This window comes from Amia ocellicauda, chromosome 5 (assembly GCF_036373705.1).
Source record: "Amia ocellicauda isolate fAmiCal2 chromosome 5, fAmiCal2.hap1, whole genome shotgun sequence".
NCBI classification, from domain to species: Eukaryota; Metazoa; Chordata; class Actinopteri; order Amiiformes; family Amiidae; genus Amia; species Amia ocellicauda.
This window is the reverse complement of record NC_089854.1, coordinates 23,933,207-23,955,036: the sequence shown is the minus strand read 5'-3', so window position 1 is coordinate 23,955,036 and position 21,830 is coordinate 23,933,207. Positions and strand designations below refer to the sequence as shown.

At 43.4% G+C, this 21,830-nt stretch overlaps 1 protein-coding gene across 3 annotated transcripts in view; it reads left to right on the top strand.

The window, feature by feature from the left end:
• Nucleotides 1–1,186: 1,186 nt before the first annotated feature.
• The window catches only part of LOC136749853 (BAR/IMD domain-containing adapter protein 2), a 68,800-nt gene continuing 48,156 nt past the window's right edge, over nt 1,187–21,830 (top strand). For all 3 annotated transcript variants that reach the window (XM_066704446.1, XM_066704448.1, XM_066704447.1), the window contains exons 1-2: nt 1,187–1,490; nt 18,190–18,265. In XM_066704446.1, coding sequence (XP_066560543.1) covers nt 1,419–1,490; nt 18,190–18,265 — 148 coding nt within the window. In that variant the 5' untranslated portion in view covers nt 1,187–1,418. The remainder of the gene's footprint in view (nt 1,491–18,189; nt 18,266–21,830) is intronic.

Sequence of the window (21,830 nt, the reverse complement as noted above, 5' to 3'; positions counted from 1 at the left end):
CTGAATTTCAATGCCCTCTCCACCTTGCTGTCTATAATATCGCCCATGCAAACAAATATAGCCTCCATTGTCCTGCCAGAAAATCAGCATTACTGAAAGGTCACAGTATCATTTAAATTTTCAGTATGGATTGAATTTGAACTGAAAGAGAGGCAGAGAGGGAGGGAGAGAGGGAGAGAAGGAATATTCCATTCCATTATATATATATATATATATATATATATATATATATATATATAGCCATTTTGCCTGTTCTACTGCATATCAATGAAGTGGTTTCATGAAGATGATAAACAGTGTAACTAAGTAGTCCATTCTAATTATACATGAATAATAATTAGCCACTGATTGCACAGAATCCCGGGTCTGAAGTGCTGATGTTGCTAATCTCTGGATGTGGTGGGTGCCCTGTGGGAGCGTGCTGATGGAAGGAGGCGGGGGGGGAAGGCACAGTGGTAAAAGTGTACACTTCTATGGGTAGCCTACAGTCAAGTGAGGAATCCAGGAAGCCAGGAGCGGTTTAATCTATGTGTTCAATCTATGACATGGTGAGGAAGTGTGTATACAGAGGGACTTTTTCACACATACAGCCCAGATGTAGTGATGGTTAAGGTAGGATATGGGTTTATGAGGCATTGAACCTCTGGGCACCATGTCCTTCCTGTGAGATTTAAGACCTATTGTAGTGGCTCTGCAGCAGCAATGTTTAGATCTAGTCTCTGTAAACTGCTTTAGACAGCAGCTCAGTGACTCATTTTTGTATTGATCATAATAATAATAATAATGGCTAAAAATGATAATATTGGGGACTTTAACATACTGAATATCTGGAAATGATCTACTAGAAACAGGATTTAAAGCTTTGGGTGAGGGTTCACACAGGCTGATGTCACAGAGATTATGAGTCCGAAGTGAAAGGTAGTAGGAGTGATGACCAAAATGTTACAGAACCATCTGCTGCCCAGTGCCGGGTTTCTAGCAGGCATCTTCTCTCTGACGGAAGGACAGAGTTATGTTCATCCGGGCTTGAAAACACAGGGTGGAGCCTTTCTCCGCAGGTACGGAGCAGAGCAGTCTGAACAGCAGGCGGCCAGGTTGTGCCGAGGGGCGGCGCTGGGCGGCGCTGGGCGGCGCTGGGCGGGCGGGGCTGAGTTAAAGCGAGGCGGCGCTGTGACAGCTCCGCGGCCCCCTCTCCGCCAGCCCTGTGCGCCGCTCCCTCGCAGTGCCGGGTGATCGTGTGCGTGGGCCGGTGTGGGCGCTGTGAGACGAGCTCTATAAAAGCGGCGCTTCTGCCAGCCTCTCCTCTGTGCGCGCAGACTGTACCTCGGCATTTCACTCTTGTCATTATTTTCTATCGTTTGCATTTTTCTACCGTCTTTTTTCCGGATAGTTCCTCCCGCAGAAGAACAGGCTCGTCTATGGTTTTGACGGGAGCTTCCAAGATGTCTCGTACCGAGGAGGTGCACCGCATCACCGAGAATGTCTACAAGGTAGGTCCCCGTCCAGCAGCTGCTGCGGACCAGCAGAGGTAGAGGAATGAGAGCAAGTGCTTTTACATTACACTGCGGGTTTATCAGGTTAAATCTTTTTTTTATTTTTTTAAAGACTGCTAGTAGTTGCGAGTGTTGATTCAATGTATCGACTTCACCATCGATTCCGATAATATGTTTCTCGCCTAAAACCGGAGGGGCGATCCAATTGAAATAAACAAACCCCCCTGGATAAAGCGCCTGTCAGCAGTTCCTGCGCAACAGGTAACTTATTTGTAGAGATAATTGCACAAGCTTGTTACAGAAGAGTGGTCATTTAAACCATTATCATAATCCATAATCCGGAGCATAATGACGTCTTTTTAACATGTATATAGTTGTATATTTGATGGCTCTGATGTATAAATCCGCACCCAGCGCTTTCTGCTTGCTCAGGCAGTGGACCCTATCCTGCCACAATGTAATAAATGCAGCTGTTGTCCGCAGCAGCACAGTTGAAATGCTGAATCAGTGATCAGAACAGTGCTAGTCAATGTTTAGCATTAAAAAAATAAACCTTCTGTCCCACCCCGCTCCTATATTATTAATCAGAGGTGTGACAAGTCTATGCAGAAAACCTGTCCTTGAGAAAGGAGTTATAGCCTGCATGTTTATATCCCTGAATTCCAGCGACATTCCTGTGTCCCCCTTTATCACACCCCAAAGAGATAAGGGAGGGAAAAAACAACAACTGTGATCGCTTCTCAACCAGCTCCATCACCCTGTTGATGTTCTTAAGTTCTACAAATGAAGTTAAGTGTTAAGGAAGCATGAATGTTTTTGCAGCTTTTCCCCAATTCCAAACACCTACAAACTGGATAGTTTTTGAACTATCAAAGTCTTTGAAACCCCTTTTGTTTGAGATGTGGCAGTAAAAACATGTTCGTCGGCGTGCTTTGAACACGGCCTGTCATATAACATATTATCTGATTGATTTCCATAATGCCCTCAGCCAGGTTAGCTCTGACAGGTGGTTTGTGTGGTGAGAATTGAGAAGCGAGGGATGCTTGCTGTAATTGGAGTTGGAGGAGGGAGGCAGTGTGACTCTGCTGAGAACAGAGAGAGTGGGAGGAGGAGGAGGAGGTGGATGGGACTTGTTTGTGCTAATTGTCTTTTAAAATGCATTTCTTTTATTTTTTAAATTTCTAGTCAAACTGGAGTCCTTGCACGCCTTTACACCAATGTTCCTACAATGGGAGGGTAGTGGATTCTAGAAGAAATACCAGCCATTCATTTCCACCGGTTAGGTTCATTAAGAGCCGTATTTTTAAGGTGCTTATGTCGCAAACCACTTCACCTGAGTGCCTGATGTTGGGAACCAGCAGAGAAAGAAGGGTGAAATGTTTGCATGGTGTGCAGTACTCTGACAGGACTCTGTGACAGGGTAAAACATGCCAATTAGTTTCATAGACGGTGTTGGACTGAAGTCACTTATCTTAATGGATAAAGAAATCGGATTACTTGAGATTTCTTTATTTTTTTTAACTCTGTAATGGGCAGTCTAGTGGTAGATTATGTAAACCACCTGTTACTTTCTGGCCTCCAGATGAGAGGAGGTCTGTAACCATGCTTGGATAATGTCTGTCTGGCATGGGAATAACCCAGTGTGTGATAAGGTAGCCCCCTCTCTCTTTTCTCCATCTCTCTCTCTCTTTCTCTCTCAAAGGGGGGAGGCTGTGGGAGCGGAGCAGAGTGGAGGTAGAGTCTAATCTCGCACGTCTGAGCTGTACAGCTTAGTGTGGCAGAAATATGGAAGGTCTGTAGCCACCTAGTATTTCCATAAACAAAGCTTTCCTTCATGAGCAGAGACGAAATCTCTCAAAGTCTGCTGAACGCACTGCCTAACAAGCTGGCTGCCTTATCAGTGAGGTACAGATGAGCTTTATCCTTTGCAGTAGATCATTCCCCCCACCCCCATCCCATCCCAAAAATAAAAATAAAGGGGAACTCCTGCATAGGGATGAGCCCTTTAAGCTTGCTCGTTAGTTGGTTTAAGAGCGTTTTATTTCTATTAAAAGAGCAGGTCACTCCCCCCCGACACACACACAAACACACATTCACACGGCTCAGAGTCATGGGTTTGATTACCGTGCACACAAGCTTGCCAAGCAACTCCTGCCAACAGATTGCTGGTTGACTAAGCAGTAAACACAGTGGCCTGGTGGTAACAACATGGGGACTGATAGGTAGGCGGGGCTGTCCCGTGGTCGGAGCTAAAAATGTTGTCTGTAAGTTCACTGGCTTGGACTTGGAAGGTTGTCCACTGGCTTGGACTTGGAATGTGTCAGATCCATGTGAGCAATGTATGGATGGGGGAATCTGGACACAAACGCTGTGACCTGGTGATTTACGTTGGGTGGGGCACCAAGGCGACCAATCGGGCTGTGGTGATCTGGAGGTTAGGTGTCTGCAGCAGAGAAATGGAGGCTGAGTGGACTGGTCTGAAGCTTGGGCAGAAGCAGGCATTACTGCTTAGGGCTTAAGGACAACAAGAAATGTATAAATGTCCTGTTTTACTATAAAAATCAGTAACCTGATCTGAGTCCCACATTCACCCATGCAGTGACAGGGTGATAGAGAGAGAGTCAGAGACCGTCAGCTCGCTGTCATGTACTTGTAATTCCGTTTGTTCCCGTCCTGATTGACAAGATACTCACAGCTCTGATTAATACTTCCCGTTTCCCACACCAGGACTGTGGGTGCCACCATACTGTGACAACCAGGCCTGGAGAAGGCTATATTTAAACTGTCTGGTGTGGTTTTACATTAACAGGCTTTCTCGGTGTTAAAAATATCCACATGCACATTTTCATTCGTGTGATTGGTACACATTTGTTGGGGGAAATGTGCAGAAAACACCTCGGAAAACAAGAACTGATATCGCAAGGTGTTTCTCCAAGACTGGCAAGCTAGTGCGAAACGGGCTTTTTAGAAAATCACCTTTATATAGTTACCTGGAAGTGAAAGGATTAAAATAATAATTCCATTGGTTTAACAGTCTATCCCTATGCTCTCATTACATTAATAAGGTGATGACGGCTTTAATATCTGGGTGCAAATTACTGGCAAATGCTAAACAGTCATAGCTTCTCATATTGATTGTTTAGTCTTATCCTTCATAACAAAGTGTGAATTACAATCTGTTTTCTTCAATTTGTCAATACTGACCATAGTGTTTTGTGACTGATGCCATGGCTGCAGCATGTCTTCGTATTAATTAATAAGTTGTGTGTGTGTGTTCTACTGATGCGTCTTTCAAAAATGAAAATGTAATTTGAGGCCAGCAGGCGATATGCTGGATCGATATGGTTTGTGCAGTCCAGTTCAATATGTAAACCTGTATGAGGCCCAGCACTGTTAATGGCTTCACAGTGGTTCGTAATGAGAGAATATTAGCCGACGCAGGATAAAATCCAATGGTGATGACTGGGGTTCCCTCAAGACAACCAGTTGGGCTGGCAGTATGGAAAGAAAAGTGCGTTTGGCGAATGAGATGGAACATATGTTTCTTGGTAATCTGATTGTGAGGAATGAAATCATAACAGACCAATCTTTTTAAATTTAAAATAATTAACCCCTGTTTTTGCCCCAATTGTGAATCCTTAATCACTGAATTGCTTATTTTTTTGCTCACTGCTACAGCTTCCATTCAGTTTCAGGAGGGACAGAGATGAAACGTATATTTCCATTAAAGTCCAGAAAACCTGCAGTCCATCAATACGGCCAATCAAAGGATTTGATGGAGGTGTAATGGTTAACACTGTGTACTTGCAGGCACCTGAGCATCTGCAGGAGCTGCTTGTGTGTGGTGAATGGCCTCTTCCCTAGCTGCCTGCTGTCCGCCCACCTCCTCCAGGCACGTGCTTTGATGATGGTGTGCCACCTCCTGAGAAATCATGGCCAGGGGGCATGGGCTGGGTTCAAGACCAAGCTCATCCATCCTATAGAATACATTTTACATTAGTGGCGTGCTTTTACCACACGTGCCACTCCAGAGCCCCAACTCCTGATTTTTAACGTGTTGTGCCACTAAGGTACGGGGCCTTTACATGGGCTGTGCCAGCGTGAGCTTGCTGACCTTCACTGCTGTTTCTGGGCTTACACACTGGGCTTCCTGTAGAGCTAGTGGGGAGAGATGGTCTGTTTCTCTGTTGGGAAGAAGAGTGGGCAGACTGACAGACAGACAGACAGACGGGCAGACAGACAGTGCGTTTGCTGCCAAGGACAGGAACAGCCTCTCTGCTACGCAGTAATGTGCAGCTCTGGCAGGAGTCAGAGGCACCAGTCTCTCTCACTGCGCCGGGCTGACTCACGGAGTGCAGGAGTGTGTGTGTGGGCCGCGTTTCAGAGCCCAGCCGGAACGGCACAGTGCTGCCGAGGTGCTGAAGCGGTTGCCTACATGTTGTAGGTGGTGTACTCTGAGAGGCCTGTGGGCACGCTGGTGATCAGTCTTTCACTTTGAAATGACCTCATTCCACCCTCCCCCCCCCGTTGGAAACTGGCCTTTCGGCTTCCTTGTACCTGAAGGCAGAAGTGTCTAAACTAAAGTTAATTTCAATCAAATTTAATTTTTTAGTTTGTTTTATACACTTTTCTCTGCCTGTTACATTTACTATATCTGCGTAACGTATCTCTTTTATTGCTATATTTTGATTTTTAAATTGGTATAATTTGTTTAGGATGGTGTTTATTTAGCAGGCTGTAAAGATACGCATTATGTACACAGTCAGGGTGTTACGATTAGAGAGGGAAGAGTGCCAGTGAAATTCCAATGGGAAATTGAAAGGTACTTGGGCTGTAGGTGTAGGCATCCATTACACAATCCCCTTCGCATAAACCATTTTCAGTGCAGTACTAGTGTGATAATGGATGCATTGCAAGAACTGTGCTCAGTGCCAGAAAGATTTGGTTAACCCCAGACCAGCCCTTTTGCCTGGAGTCTCCCCTGCTACTGCTCACAGAAGGGTAAATCTAAAAGCTGCTTAAACGGAGGAGGAGATGACATCACTGTCTGCCCAGCACCCATTCTGAAGAACACAAACGGAACCAAAGCGCTGACTGTACTGTGTGCCTATACTGTGGTTACTGTGTACATGGAGGGCGTATCCTGCTAGTCAAGCTCAAACTGATACCACACCAAGTTTACTTTCGCAGCGCTGCATGTGGCAACGTTTGAGCTTTGCATGTTGGCGAGGAATGTGAAATTTCAGGGCGAGGCTGTTTTTGGTTTGGTCTGTTGTAACCTGACTTGATGACAAGAGATGGGAGATGGGAGCTGGGAGTGCACCAAGGTCGACCTTCCTGTCAGTAATTCGTTCCAGAAAAGGTGGAATTTGGGACTCGAACGTGTTCAGAACAGTCTGTCGGGAAAGTTATCGAGAAGCCTTGTTGTAGACGAGCTGGGATGTGAATTTCAGTTACAAATGGGGCATTTTTGCCGTTTTCTTTTGTGTGACTTTTTTTCCTATTGAAGGAGATGAAACCGATGGTATCTTAGCAACTCATAATCAGCTGTCCCTAGCATGACTTATGAGTCAGATTTTAAGTAGTTGTATGGAGCCAGGCTGGATGACTGTTGGTCTCTTAGAGTGAAGGAAAGTCAGGGGGAGTGTCAATATCAGAGTCCACTATTAAAATTAGGACTTTATCTATAGGTGTTCTTGTTTCTGAGACATTTTTTTAAGTTCCAAGATGGGTTTTAGTTCAGGATGTATTTGTTTATAATGTCAATATGAATTATGCCCCAGGGGATTGATCTTAACTGTGTGTGTTGGCAATGGTTTCTCCAATTAGGACTTTAATTTGTTCAGGGTAATGTCTTTTTTTTTGGCTAACAATACAAATACCATGAGCACATAGAAAATGACAAATGATCATGGCCTTCCTTCCCTGACCCATGGGCTGCTCTTCCTTGTGGTCCTGAATGAGAAATTGCAGACGCTCACTTGACCCTGTAGAAACTGAATCACGCTGGCTTGACAGGCTGAATCGCATTGAAGCTGTGCCCAGAGGTCCTGCAGGGTGAGATGCACATTTGAATCAAGACTTCACACATCAGACCTGTAAACTGTAATGTTAAAAGATGGGAGTGAACAAATGTTACTCCCAGTTGGTGCCATCTTCAGAAAGGGGCTGATATTATGCAGTTCTCATCCAGATGGCGGGAGACGGATGAGCTCCTGTGATGCTTACTTTTCGAGAGAGAGAGACAGACAGAGTGGCTGTCGCAGAGACGGAGACCTGATTTGGCGCCTCCTCCTCTTCCAGATTAACTTGCTCCTTCTGAAGGGTAATCGAAAGCTTCGTGGACTGTTAGTTCACAGCGATGTTCGAGGAATAAGCTGTGCATTTTCAGAAATAATTAAGGATGAATTTGTCTGAAACCATATTTCTGGGAAATGCCCTGAAGGAACACTAACAATTTATTAGTATTAGAGGACAACACAAGGCAATTATCTGAATGTAAAACCAGTGCAGCGCAGAACAACAATTGGGGACTACATTTGCATTGACGATGCCATCAATTTCGTGTGCATTGACATTTCCCCTCTTCTAACGGGGCCTGGCCTTCTCAAATGGTACTGAAGAAGATGGGAACATGAGATCCGCCTTTGGTTTCATAATGCAAACCACATAACCAAACCATTTTGTATTTGAAATTTAAAGCAGAGCCTCATTTGTTCCTCGGTATAGCTCTCCAGGGCCTTATTTGAATGTTTTAACGAGCGGAAGGCAATTGCTTAAAAAAATAAGTTAGGCGTTCCCCAGCTTCTTCACATTTCCCAGCCACACTTTTTCCCACCCTCTGTGTTCATTGAAACAACAGCATTCAAATTCAATTCCAGTACAGTAGTGGCAGCATGTGCATAAGTCCCAGGAGTAAGTGTGTCTAAGATGGTGATTCAGTGAGGGAGGGGTCTAAGAGAGAGAGTGGAAATCTGAGGGAAGAAAAGTGGCTGCCTACAGTGTGGGGGTGGTAGCCTGCCTGTCTGCCTGCCTGCCTGCCTGCCTGCCTGGGGGAGGCTGATAGCCTTTGGAAATGGCCCCTAATAATTGCGTGGAGCTGAAGGCTTTTGATTACAATGGGGAACGGAGGAGGAGGAGGAGGAGGAGGAGGAGGTGGCGGTTGCAGCGGCAGCGGCTGTCATCGGGCTGAGAGCTTCCAGCTGCTTCATGTATGACACTGATAATTGCAAATCTGTCTTTTGCCTGTAGGTATTTGCACCCCGGCCCCTGAGCTCTTTCTTACGAGTACGTAGTCCGTGTGAATGGATGTGGATTTAGTATGTGTTTTACTGTACAGGGAATAGGCCTTCTGTATCTTTGCTTACTCTTTGTGTGTAGGTGTGTGTGTGCTTGTGTAACTCCCAGCATGTTATTTGGAGGTTGTGAAAGATCTCAAAAATTATTTATTGATTTAAATGGCAGGTTCAGATTCAGTCGTGACCTTGTCAGTTGTCATGCAGTTGCTGGTTGGTCCATCTTTAAACCTTTATATAGGTGCATCAGAAAGCTCAAAACAATGCCTACTTGGCTACTACAGCAGACCACCGCCCCAAAAAAGGAAAATGTGTTTTTAATGTTGTCTTCGCTGCTCAACCCGGTGGTTTGACTGACCCGACGTCAGCTCGGGGACCATGGCGCTGATAGCAGGGGTGATGCTGTTGGAAATGCCCGGCGCTCTCGGCTGCGGAAACCTCGGCTCCTTCCGCAGCAGCGTTTGAGGAGCGCCGAGTCTGGGAATCCCTGTATTCCCTAATATGGGCAGGGAAACGAGTTCTACTGCAGATGAATATAGATGATGAGATAATGCTGCTTCTGTGGCTGCATAGCTAGCATCGCCAGTAGCTCCACTGAATAAAAATGAAGCCCCAACTCCCCCCTAAATCCTAGTGAATGCAAATGTCTAAGGCTTTATAAAATTATTTACAATGCAGTGTTTTGAAAGCTAATAATACCCAGTGATAGTTGGCATTTCCCTTGAGAGGAGGAGATATAAAAGCAATCTGTGCTTATACATACACACTGGATGATATGGTTATTATAGAATTTCAGAGTGTCTTGCTATCAAGTGCTTTAATTTGGGTTCAGCTGTGGTGGCTGAAGCACATTCCTATTTTAAGCATCAGAAAATTCTCCAGACCTGCTCTGTGCTGAACTGGTATCCATTTTGCTGCCATGCCTGTGTGGTGGGGTGGTGTAAGGGTTAAGCTATATTGTAAATAAACGACCAATGTACAGATGCTGTGTCAGATACTGCATGACAAATATTTGGAGATGACAAATGAGTTTCCACACTGAAGGAGTGACCTTGGGTGTTGGCAGCGTAATATTTCATCTGATGCCCATTAGCTGAGCCTGTTGGCCGGCAAGAGGAGTTCATCCCAATACCGCAGTCCCCGCTGTTATGGAGACCATAGAGGTGATGAGAATGAAAAGACTTGAATTGTCAGGAAAAGCCAAGTTTCTTTCAGTTTAATTTCGGTGGGGATGGATTGAAATCGATTTAATCTACTTTGTACCTAACGAGGTGGGGTTTGTGCATTGTAATCTCATTTTCCAAAGTCGGATCCTTTTTGAAAAGGTGAGGAATCGTCATCCTAGATTCTGAAAGTAATTGCTGGCGCACTCCGTACCACCTGGAGGGACTGCACTCAATGTATATTTCAGAGCCACACTTTAGCTCTTCACCCTTGAAACCACCTGGACATGAAGAGTTATGAATAATGAATTGCCGTAAAATGGCAGAGCCGGTTTCTGGTACACAGACTCGCTGCAGCAGAGAGATGTTGGCTGTGAACAGTGCTGCTGTGAACCGGTTCTTCCAGGTTTGGAGCCCCGTGCTGCAGCTGTGGGGTGTGTGGTATGCCGAGATCACCGCCAGATCTCAAGCATGGGAGGAAAGCACAATCTGAGATTCTTCTGTCATTTTGTTGCTGATTCTGGAGAAGTTAGCGTTAAATTCAATTAACCTTTATCTGCTTTGCATTTACGTCGTTATTCATTAGTGACCATGGTGGTTATTACACATGGCAGTTTCAATGTTTTTCTTTAAACCTCTTGCTGTGGTGCAGTTGTTGTGCCCTCTCTCCTGCATGTGGAGGTGGGTGACCAGTCATCTGGTACGCATGAACAATTGGCTCTAGAAGCATGCCATTTCTCATAAGTGTTAGAAATCAAATTCCGTTTTATATGCAGATTTCAATGAGAGGAATATACAAATGTGTGCTTACACCCAAGCGCAGGTAATGGGGGTTGAGGGGATACACTTGGATTTATAAGTTGTTTTGAATTGGGGGAGGCCGATGTGCTGAGGGGACACACAGTCCACAGAGAGTCCATCTGTCCCTGGCTGTGTGTGTGCAGTTGTAGGCCCTCATAGGACTCAGCACACCAAGACTGGGCTCTGCCAAGCTTGAGTGTGGTTATCTAGCTTGGCAGAGACTCCACTGTCAGGAACTCATTGAATATGTGCCTTGTTTGGGTTTAATTTACACCAAAGTCTGCTTTGAATGTCAAAATGAATCTAGTCCATTTCTCATTAGACCCCAAGGTAGCAGAGGTTTTTTCCCTTCAGTTTATGCATCTTGCTTCTGTAGCCTTCTACTCTTACCCATAGTGTCAATATCTTTCATTGGCCAATGCAAAGCCTTTCTCTCTGATTCGGTAATTAAGCCATGCGTTCTCTGGCAGAGTCTCGGCAGTAATCACTGGGCCGGCCTGTCTCCCTGTCCTTCACAGTTCCACCAGTCCTGTCACCTTGACACGATGAGCTACTATTGTAGATTGCTTCCTCTCCTGACAGTTTGAAATAATCCACCACCCTTCCTGAGCTGATTTTTTTGCATACTTGGCCCGAGGGCAGTGTTTGCAAAGTAGTCCCACAATGCAGTTCTCACCCCTTAGATTCACAATGGGAACTTGAAGCTGGAACATGGCAGCTGGTTGTGTGCACGGCACTGTGTGAAAGGCAGTCGGTCTCTGCAGGTGATCGAATGAAATGGCTGGCTCTGAAGTTGTTGATTTAAAGAAATGAAAAAAGTCAGTCAACTAAGCAATCGAGAAGAATAAGGGTGGGGTCCCCTGCTAGTGTTAACCTACAAAGATGGAGTCTGGCTGCTTCTGGTTGCAATGAGTTTGTATTTCAGGGTGTGTCTGACTGAAAGAAAATTCAAAAACCCACTTTCTTAATATGTGATTCAGTCTCTTCTAAAATCTCTTGCTCTCACATTTCCTACAATTCACAGCATATTGTTCTGCTTTTATTTGAAGAGACTTCAATATTAATAAGGAAGGCTTTATAAGCAAGCAACGTATAACAAAATGTCAAAATTTGTCAATATGACTGTCCAAATGAATCCCAAGTATTACTATAACGGGGCTGAAAGTGCAAGATGAAAATGGCTTACTTCACACCTTTAAAAAATAAATAAATACATTTGTGATCCCTGTTTCATAAAGGTCACACTCTGATCAAAACAAGGTGTTGCTAATAAGGCACAGAAAGTTAGCCATGTCTCTAGCCTACCCTTGACCGGCCTAGCGCACAAATTATAAACACAATTCTCAGATAGAAACACGGCTTTCATCTGAGAGGGATTCTTCAAATTCCCCAGCACAATGTGCGTGCTTTATCGCGTCCCCTTCCTGCCTTTTGATTTTGGAAAAGCGAAGGCATTGATTGCTGGTCACTGCCAACATTCCATCTGAATTATGGCAACGCTTTAATATAAATTAATTGTTCCACATGAGCAGATGAAAGCACTATACATTCCTGTATATAGTGGTCAGGGAAGAATATAAATCAAGATTTAAAAAACGGGTCCTTCTCACACATGCACACCCTGTAATACAGTGGTTTCAACTGCTGGGTTCATGGATGCTTGAGCTAAGTGTGATTTTACACACCATCCTAATTTAGAGAAGGGATCAGTGTTTTCCAAACCTGTTTTCTTGTTTAAGTGTTAATGGCCTGTAAATAAGCCCAAGCTCTGAATCTGTAAACTTTCTGTTGACTGGAGCCTCCTTGGGGAGAGATGCTGTGAAATACATCTAGTATGCATTCACAAGTTTGATATTTATTTTGAATCCATCGGAGTCTGTTACCTGTGAACATGTCTCATTCAGCCTGTCAGAAAAGCCATTTAAACCTGACTGATGTTCGATTTGTGTCCTGTACTTTGATTGTTTTTAGATGACTTTGATATGGCCAGTTTTAATGAGCTTTTCAATCATTCTGGTGCCCGATCATTGAATTTCAAATTACTTTTATTTTTGTACTCGTCTTCCTCCGTGTAGTATTCTCCAAGGGTAGTTTTGTGTCACTGCTCAACAGTCCTTGCCGTCTATTGTAGAGATGTCAAAGTCCTTGCATTCAAGTGTATCATTTTGTTTACTGCAGATTGATCCAAATTGTCGTTGGCTTAACCGTTAAATGTCTGCATCAGTCAGCAACTCGAGCCCTTGTCCTCAAAATTGAGGGAAGTCATCCAAGATTTATGTATTATTTATATACTACTTGTTATATTCAATTACAATAATGCTGAACTGAATTTAAGCTACCTTCTGCTATTCATTAATGGATTGACACCACACTAATTAAATTCTCAGCAGTGGAGTGGCAACCCCAGTGTGTAAGAGAATAGGAAGACCGAAGGTTGCAATAGAAATGGAGGGAGGATGTTTAGACTCCTAGGAGAAGGTGGCATCATGGAGAGCAAATGTTTATTGTATGTAAAATGCTCTGACAACATATCTGAAGAGGAAAATATTTGGTTGGCCCTGCAGGCAAGGGAAATCTGATTATTTTTTCTTTCTTTCTCTGTTGAAAAGCCTCCCAGTTAGATTCTGCCCTGTTTCCCTTTCCTAAACCTTTTGATCAGTGACAGGGATTTTTTTTTTTTTTTAAGTATTATTATTTGTCGCATTGTTTTACTCTTCCCTCGTCACCAAAAGGGAAGTGCCATTACCTGCTGAATAGTGATTGTAATCTACACCGTATGTAAAGAGTATGGTAATAAGTATTATATGTGGCATGTATCTGAGATGTATTCTTTTATATAGGGGAAACTGGTGGCTGAGCTGGTGTAAATTCAGTGCTAATAAACCAGCACTGTCTACCTGTTTATCCTAGTGCAGCGGAGACCTTTGTGACTGGCTTTTTTATGTTCGAGGCTATACATGTACGTTTACAAGTATTGGTTTTATTAAACCTGGTACTGTGTTTTTTTTTTTTGGCAATCTCTGCATAATCATGAATAACTCAACGGTAATGTTGGTACAATACCAGACGCCCAATTACTAAGCTCAGTGTGGAATCGAATGAGAGGTGAATCACTACTGTTTTTTCCCTCCGTCCTTCATCCCTCCTCCTGACTGGCCTCTCCTCTTGTCTGGATTGTCTGAAACTTTTCTCATACTTCACTTTCCACTTTGCTGCGAATGTCCTCCTGCCATCCCAGCTGACAATCAATGCAGGGGGCAGGGAGCACAGAGTTTTTCAGCACTTTCGTAACCAAAATGGCATTGCTGATCACGAGCTGGAATATTACAAAGAACATTGTGTGCCCAGACTAATTTGTACAGTGAAAAAATAACAAATTAACTTTTAAATGAGAGGTACTGCTCTGGACAGGACAACCCCACATTCGATTTGCTTCAGCTGTCATCCAGAATGAATTGGTGTTGACCTGCGTTGTCACTTAATGCTTCAAACACAAAACCGAATTGCAAATCTGAAAAAAATAAGACAACACATTGACTTACATTTTTGGTATTGCATCTTTCAGCAGTTATGTAAGCGTCTTTGACTTAATATGGATTAAACGGAATCCTCTATGTTAATTATGCTCATTATGGCCCCTAACCTACATCCTATAAAAAAAATCCCTGGCATTAACTCCTGATTACCCTCTGCAGCAGCACGCTGGTTCTGATTGGTTTGACAGTGCGCACCAGTGGGCCCCGCCACTAAAGCATTTTAGTGCTGCGCTGAAGGGCCATCCAGTGATTGATTGCTGGACATGTAATCAAGGGAATAGCGGTCCCTCACACAGGGACATGACTTTATTAAAGATGGTGCAAGTGTGTAAATAGAGATTCTGGCAAATCTTAGATAGTTTTCCATTCTCTGTCATCGCTGGTTGGGAACAAGTGAGGATGGGATGTATTGGGTCAATGAAATATTATTTCTTAGCATGAGGCAACTTGTTATCATTTTTTTTTTTTTTTTATTCAATTCTCCATTGATTCAGCTGTCTTTTAACTTGAGCAATCTAGGTACAGTGCCTTGCTCAAGGGTACTAAAACAGTATCCCCCACCTGGGATTGAACCCATGACCCTCAGCTCAGGAGTCCAGAGCCCTGACTGCTCATCCAAACTGCTGCCACCTTGAAGCCAATGACTTCTGTTTTGACAATGTAGCCTTTCTTCTAAACCTTGGCAAACATTATAATGGGCATTGTAATGGTGGCATAGATCACCCTGTGAACATACTCCTCACTCCCCATCCAATTGGGGAGTGGTATATTAAGAGCTCTTGCCATTTGTGTTTGTTTTAGTTTTTCTTTCCCTCTTTGCCTCCTTCCTAACAAATACTGCTGTCAAGCTAATTACCAGCATTGTCTGCTTGTCCTCCTAAACCAGTTATTTGCAAGCATGGAGTTATATAATATCTAATCGCAGTGCATATAAATAGCTTCTCTCCGGGCCCCAGGGGGTGTTGATGTTATGCCAGGCGATGTGGACAGGAGAAGTGTATGTATTATGGGTTAATCGGTGGATCTTCCGACACGGTTTTGTCTGTTTGATGGTGCCACTGAACTGAATCGGTTAACCACCAGCCCTGTACTGTGAAGTGCATGCCCAAATTTATCGAGGACTGTGCACCAGATTGTCATTTGCAGTTCTTTCTGTAAAGAAAAACAAATCTGGTCAGAATTACAAACACAAACTGCTAGCTCTATAACACATTTTTCTTCTAATTAATTGGCCAAGTTTTTTTTTTTTTGGTTGTTCTTTGTTGTATTTTTTTTTAGGGCTCTCCCTCTCCTTTATCGGAATGCGGTCCAGTTTTGCTTTGTCTGAAACAAAAGCCCCACTGTAACGGTGTTCCAGTAAGTGTCCAATCACTTGCCTGGGCAGCGATGTATGCACACTGACATTAAAATGGCATATGTAGTGGAAGTTCAGACCACACTGGGCTTGGGTTGTGAAATAAGCTCATGTTCTTGGCCGGAACAGACGGTGCCGTCTTTTTGAAGCAATTTAATCGAGTTGGAAGGCTGCCTTGATCCTTTGTAGAGTACAGGTAGACAAGGCTGAGTGCTTTGCTTAATGAAAGGGGACCCTGCAGCTGACCCGTTTATGCACTGTGTTCAGTGTGTTCCGGATACATTTTATAGCCCGTACAATTTCTCCCACCTCAGCCTTTCACCTCTAACATGATGTAGTGGTAGAATGTGCTGGCGATGTGTTAACTAGCTCCTTATGAACTGTGATCATCCTATAAGTTGCTTGTAACTATATTAAGCATCTTCATTTGTCAGAGAATTAAGCGTAAATGTCACACAACTGTGTGGGTCACTAGTTAAAAGTTCTGAAAGCAGCTCTTGTTAAAGCACATTGTGAAAAACTGCAAGACACAGGCTGCCAGTATCCTACTTTAGTCTTTTAATGGTTTTACTCCAAGACATTGTACTTGCTTGGCAGAAAGTTTGGGTTTGCTCTCAGAATCCTTTAGAGATTTTTATTTTCACAAGACCGGGCTGTAGTTTTAATTGCCAATCCTCTTTCCCCCCTCCCTCTTTTGCTGTTGCTCAAACATAAGCTGAAATACTTCTTTATAAGAGTCCTAATGTGGTTTGCCAGGGCTCTCCTTTAACCACGTTTATTTATTTAATTTATTTCGAGATTTGATGTCAGGGCTTTATTCCTTTGGAAATGGAGTTCCCGTTGAACTAAAGGAATAGCCCTTCAAAAACCACTCAATGGCTGTGGCTGTGGCCGTTTCCCCCCCACCCCTTGGCTTGCAAACAAGTTACATTTAAACCTTTCAGTCAATAGCCATGCACCTCAATTATTTATTATTATTATTATTGGCTGTCGCTCTAATCCAGGGTAACTCACAGGTTACACAAGCTGTACAAGCTTTCACAAGCCATTGATTATGGTCGATATTTGCCCTGTTAAAAAAAAAATAAAAATAAAAAATAAGAAAGTTTTCAAACCAGTGAAAGGTGACCCTTGTAGTCAGTCAGTCAGTCAGAGCTTTGAAACGATCAGGGGCCGGTAATACTGTGGAGGCAGCACAAATCAGCCTGTTTATGATGGGTAATTTTACAGCCGAGAAATTCCCCTCTTCAGTACACGAAAGCTCAGATGAAAGGGGCACCAGATTCAAGTAGAATATTGCGTGAACAAATCGTACAATTATGCTGAAATAAAGGTTAACACTGAATGCCGAGTGAGTGACTCATTTTGTTTCCCAGCCTGTGTGAGTAATAAGTTATGTGCTCGAGCTGTACGAATTGTACTTGCTGTATCAGTTCACACATATGCATACATACACACACACACACGCACACGTATATCAATTCCTTGTGCCACAGTGGCATTCCTCCTGGTTATGATCATTTAAATGAATTAGCCAGTAGTTTATTGAAGAGGCAGACAGAGAAACTAAACTCCAACTATGGTCTTCAGTTTTTGAAATATGCAAAAAGATTTCATTTTGAAATGTACAGGCCATCTTTGTTGATGGGAAGCAATGTTATGACATCTCTGGGTTTAAAGCTAGTTTCCTTGAAGGGTTTGGAGGTGTCACTTGACATGAAGTTTCAGTAGTTTTTTTCCCTTCTCCTTGGCATTATTCCAGCCTGAGCCAGCTGCAATGAGATGTACAGTTGTGTCCCCTGGCACTTATGGAGGTGATAGCTGGTACATGACAGACTCCTGCTTGCATTGCCTTCACCTGCAATCACTAGAGTAATCTGTATCCCACCACCGTCACCACCACCACCACCTCCATTTTCCAGTTTTAATGGTTTGTGCTGTTTTTTAGTCAATGATCATTTGACCCCTTGCTTCCAACATCTGGCGGTCTGAGCACCGAGTCACAACACTACCTATCTGTACTTTTCTACGGCTGCAATCGGTAATCTTTCCCCATCCTTTCACACCAGCATATTGCAATGGATTTTGGTCCTGAAGCTCTGAATTTGTACCCCCCCCCACCTCCATCCTAGTTCCCCCTTTACTAGAAATCCAATTGAATTAAGAAGCTTGACACATTTGGATGAGCAATGGGTGTGAGAGGTTTGCTAGTGAGCTGTGAGTAAATTGTAAAGTGTTTTTTAGATGCAGAGGGGGGTGGATAGAAGGCTGTGTGTGTGTGTGTGTGTGTGTGTGTGTGTGTGTGTGTGATGAGGGTTGAGGAGGGAGGGAGGGGGTGGAGGTAGGCAAGGGGGAGGCTGCTCTGCGTAGGCGACCCTCCTGGCTGGCCCCCAGTGCAGTGTGGGATTGATTTCTGAATGAATCAGTACTACGCGTTTGTGTGTGAGCGCGAGATCGGTGTGCTTGCAGGGGATGCTTATGCTAATGTGAGTGCGGGTGTCTAGTGGTGCTACTGCTGCTGACGAAAACGTGCTATTTCTGTTACAGTCCATCATGGAGCAGTTCAATCCCTGCTTGCGGAACTTTGTTGCCATGGGGAAGAGCTACGAGAAGGCGCTTTCCAGTAAGTGCATCAATATTTTTCCTTTTTTCTTCTATGTGTATTTTCTTAAGACTTCCAGGCAGTTATCCAACTAGCCTGCCAATGTATTTCTCTTCATATACTGATCTGAAAAAACAATGTAATTCATAATCGGGTAGCCAGTATCCTCAGATAGTTTAGCATCTTCTACGGTGCTGTAATGTGGGATCTGAACTTGGCAAAATTCAAGAATGCATTATTATACCATCAAACAAAAAGGTAGTAAATGTATGTAATAAACATTTGGCGGTAATTTGGGGTGGGGGCAGGTTTTCTGAAACTAGAAACTAGAAGCGAATTCTGCTCGACGCTCATATCAAAAGAATAAGACTCCTCATGGTCGAGTTGAAGTAATCGGAAGACCACACTTGTCCTGAAACGTCTCCACAGCATTGGTCTCCAGCTATGTGGGGAAACTGGCTTCCTCCAACACGGGAAAAGGCACTTAAATGCAGTTTAACCTTCCCAGCACCTTCCCTTCATCCATTTCATGCAGATTAATTTGTGAAGGAGAAACCGCTTTAGTGGAAGCTGTCCCATGTTGGGAGTGTGGACTGCACAAGGATGTAGTGCAAGGGCGAGGACACACGCCACAGAAGCAGGGCTGGGAACTAGAACATAAAGTAGGGCAGATGTTTGCGCTGCACATTAACTGGCACAGTGCAGAACAAATGAACTCTCCATTCTGCTTTTAGAGGTCATTTTATACAGGATGGAGGAAAGAGCCCAGTTTATAATGAGCTGAAAAGGAATAAAGGAAACCGTTCAGATCTTTTGGTTCACATGATTTGGCTCCTGCATGCTTTTAAAAGTGAGAACAGAATGTTTTTCTGCATTTCTACAAGTTATACTTGAATATCAGCTTAAATCAGGGATATATGGAATCAAGGCTTTTATTGTAATTATAGTATTTTAAACATGCATAACATTGTGGTCTGCAACCCTGCTAAAGAGAAATCAGATTGCCAGTACTTATTATATACAGTAACTGCATACTATGGCATTTATCACAAAAGTAAAATTACAAATATACCTGTATTTATTTTCTATTGGTAGTAACTGTCCTTTAAAAACAAACCATGATAAGATGGGTTTTATTTATTTTTATTTGTTTAAATATATTTTGCAGTATTTTCGAATAACTGTGTACAGTTCTTGAGTGGATTTAAAAAATAAAATCAAGCCTAGAAATAATGACAGCTTCTCATTAAACCAATGTGGTTTTTTCTGTTTGTAATGTGATTTTACAAGAGCTTTTGTTACACTGTAAATAATTCACTTTTGCTTTGTAGTGAGGTATGAACATCCCTTGGCTACCTAGGTGGAAAGAATAACTGTTTTGAACTCTGTTGGAAACATCAACAGAATTTATTCAGGAAGAATTTTGGTTGATGTTTTATAGTGATGGTGGTTGTTCAGGTAGCTCAGTAGATCAAGAGCTGGACTGCAGTGGATGGAGCATCTATGGTGTGGGAGGAGTATGGGTCTCTAAAGGAAAGCCATCATGAACAATTTATGAACCCTCTATTGTGATGGCTGTGTGAGTCCGTGGCCTAAATGGAGAATGAGGCTGACTCAGAAAGCACTACTGATGTATTATAGAAAGCTTATCTATGACTCGGGAAGTCCACCGTTGCAACCTGCTCCCTGCTCATCAGTATGCGATTTTCTTTTCCTCCTACAAGCCTGCAGTGTAGTTTCTATAGATTATTTTAAGTATGTATCCATCCAACTGGTTAATGAGCCACCTTGGGATTCAGTTAAGTAAGTGGCTTAATAGCCAAAGATCAGAAAGCAAATGTTCAGCGCAGTTCTTCCTTGAAGGAGAGACTTGCAAGCCTCCAACATCGAAGCGTGAGAAGTCTATTAAACCATACTAATCGAGTCTTAGAAGTTGTATGTTCACTGGCTTGCTAGTTGACTTTGTTCCTCTTGTAAGTTACTGGGAAGTAGTGTAGAAGTCCTTAGGGTTTAGTAGCGCTACTACTGGAAGGTGGTTGTTTGAATCAGCTAATTGGCTTCTGCACAGGGTTTCGGTGTCAGGTTACTCAGTGGGTTAGAGGGCTGGGCATCCAGTGTGGAAGGCAGTGGGTTGAGAAGCTCAGTGGCAGAGTGCCAGTTTGCCATGCAGAAATAAATGGGATTGTTTGCCATGTCTGGAAGGGGGTGCGTTCCTGGCTGTGGTGGTTGAGCCCTAGTTTTGCTCCTGCCTACAGTTTGCTATCTCCTCCCTATCAGGTCTCTAATCCTCTTTGCTGTCCCTCTCCCTGAGCTTCGGGGAAGCGGAGCGAGGAGACTTAGTGGCTAATCCCGCTGAATTTGTGCTCACAGTTGTGGAGCTGCCTGTGGACACGGGCAAATTACCGTTTCCTTCAAGGGAATCTATCGGTTCATATTTCTGCTCGAATTACCCAATGCTGGGGAGCTTATTGCCACCCCTTTGTTTTCAACATAGTGGTTAAGAAACTTAAACGAATTGAAAATACTACAGGGGACTAAATAATAACATGTTAAGTAATTTTGTCATCTGCCATAATTTGGATAGTTCTGGTGTGGGGTTTGGATGGCTAACATGTTTGTTTGCACATGTCGATTTTTAATCGCTTCAGTTATTTAGCCAATGCAATGAGAAGACTGGTTCCAAATCAAGGTGTGTGTGGATATATATGTATACATCTCTATCTATATATACAAAACAAATACAAATCCCCCCCCCCCCCCCCCCCCCCAATTCTCCCTCGTATCTGAGCCTCTTACTGTGATAGGGATTCGGTGTCACACTTTCAGTAGTTACTGTTCACATTTTCTAGCCTCTCCTCACATGACCGCTTAGCTTCTCCGCTCTGCATTGAGAGGTTTTATTTTGGAGCTGGGTAAATTGGCCACTGCATGGGCTGTCCGCTCTGACAAAACGCAGGGCAGTGGTGACCTTTATTTAATTGGAGCCGTGATTAACATTTGCACCTTTTCTGGTCAATATTCCCTTAGCAATTGGCAAACAGAAGAGTGAATGGAGAATGAAGAGGAGGGAGCATTTGACATTTAACATTGTTGGTGCTGTATACAAAAGCTGCTCATGCACCAAATAGACTTTTAGCAAGGAATATGAATATGATCGATGACTTCCAAAAACTGTTGAACTTCTATTTTAATTGGTTCAATTGTCATGTTAAAGCAGTACAGTGACCTCACTTGGTTCTATACCAATTCATGGCTTTGACAGTACATCGGACCGTTCAAGTACGAGACTGTACTGTCATGTTTTTATTTTTTTCATAAGCTAAACCCTAAATTTAAAGAACTCTGTAGGATTGTGTAGAAGGTTCATCTGTCTGTGTATTAATGTACCAGCTGAGGGCCAGATTCCATCACTGACCTGATAGTTACTTTAATTGTCAGTTCCTTGTGTTGCATTTTTTAACTTTTTAACCCCCCATCCCCATGCCCATCCCAATCCGCAACCTTTTCTTGCATAAAAGAGGTTGCACGTGTCTTGCACAAACTTCCCTAATCCTATGACGAAGCAGGAATTTTCCAGCACACCGCA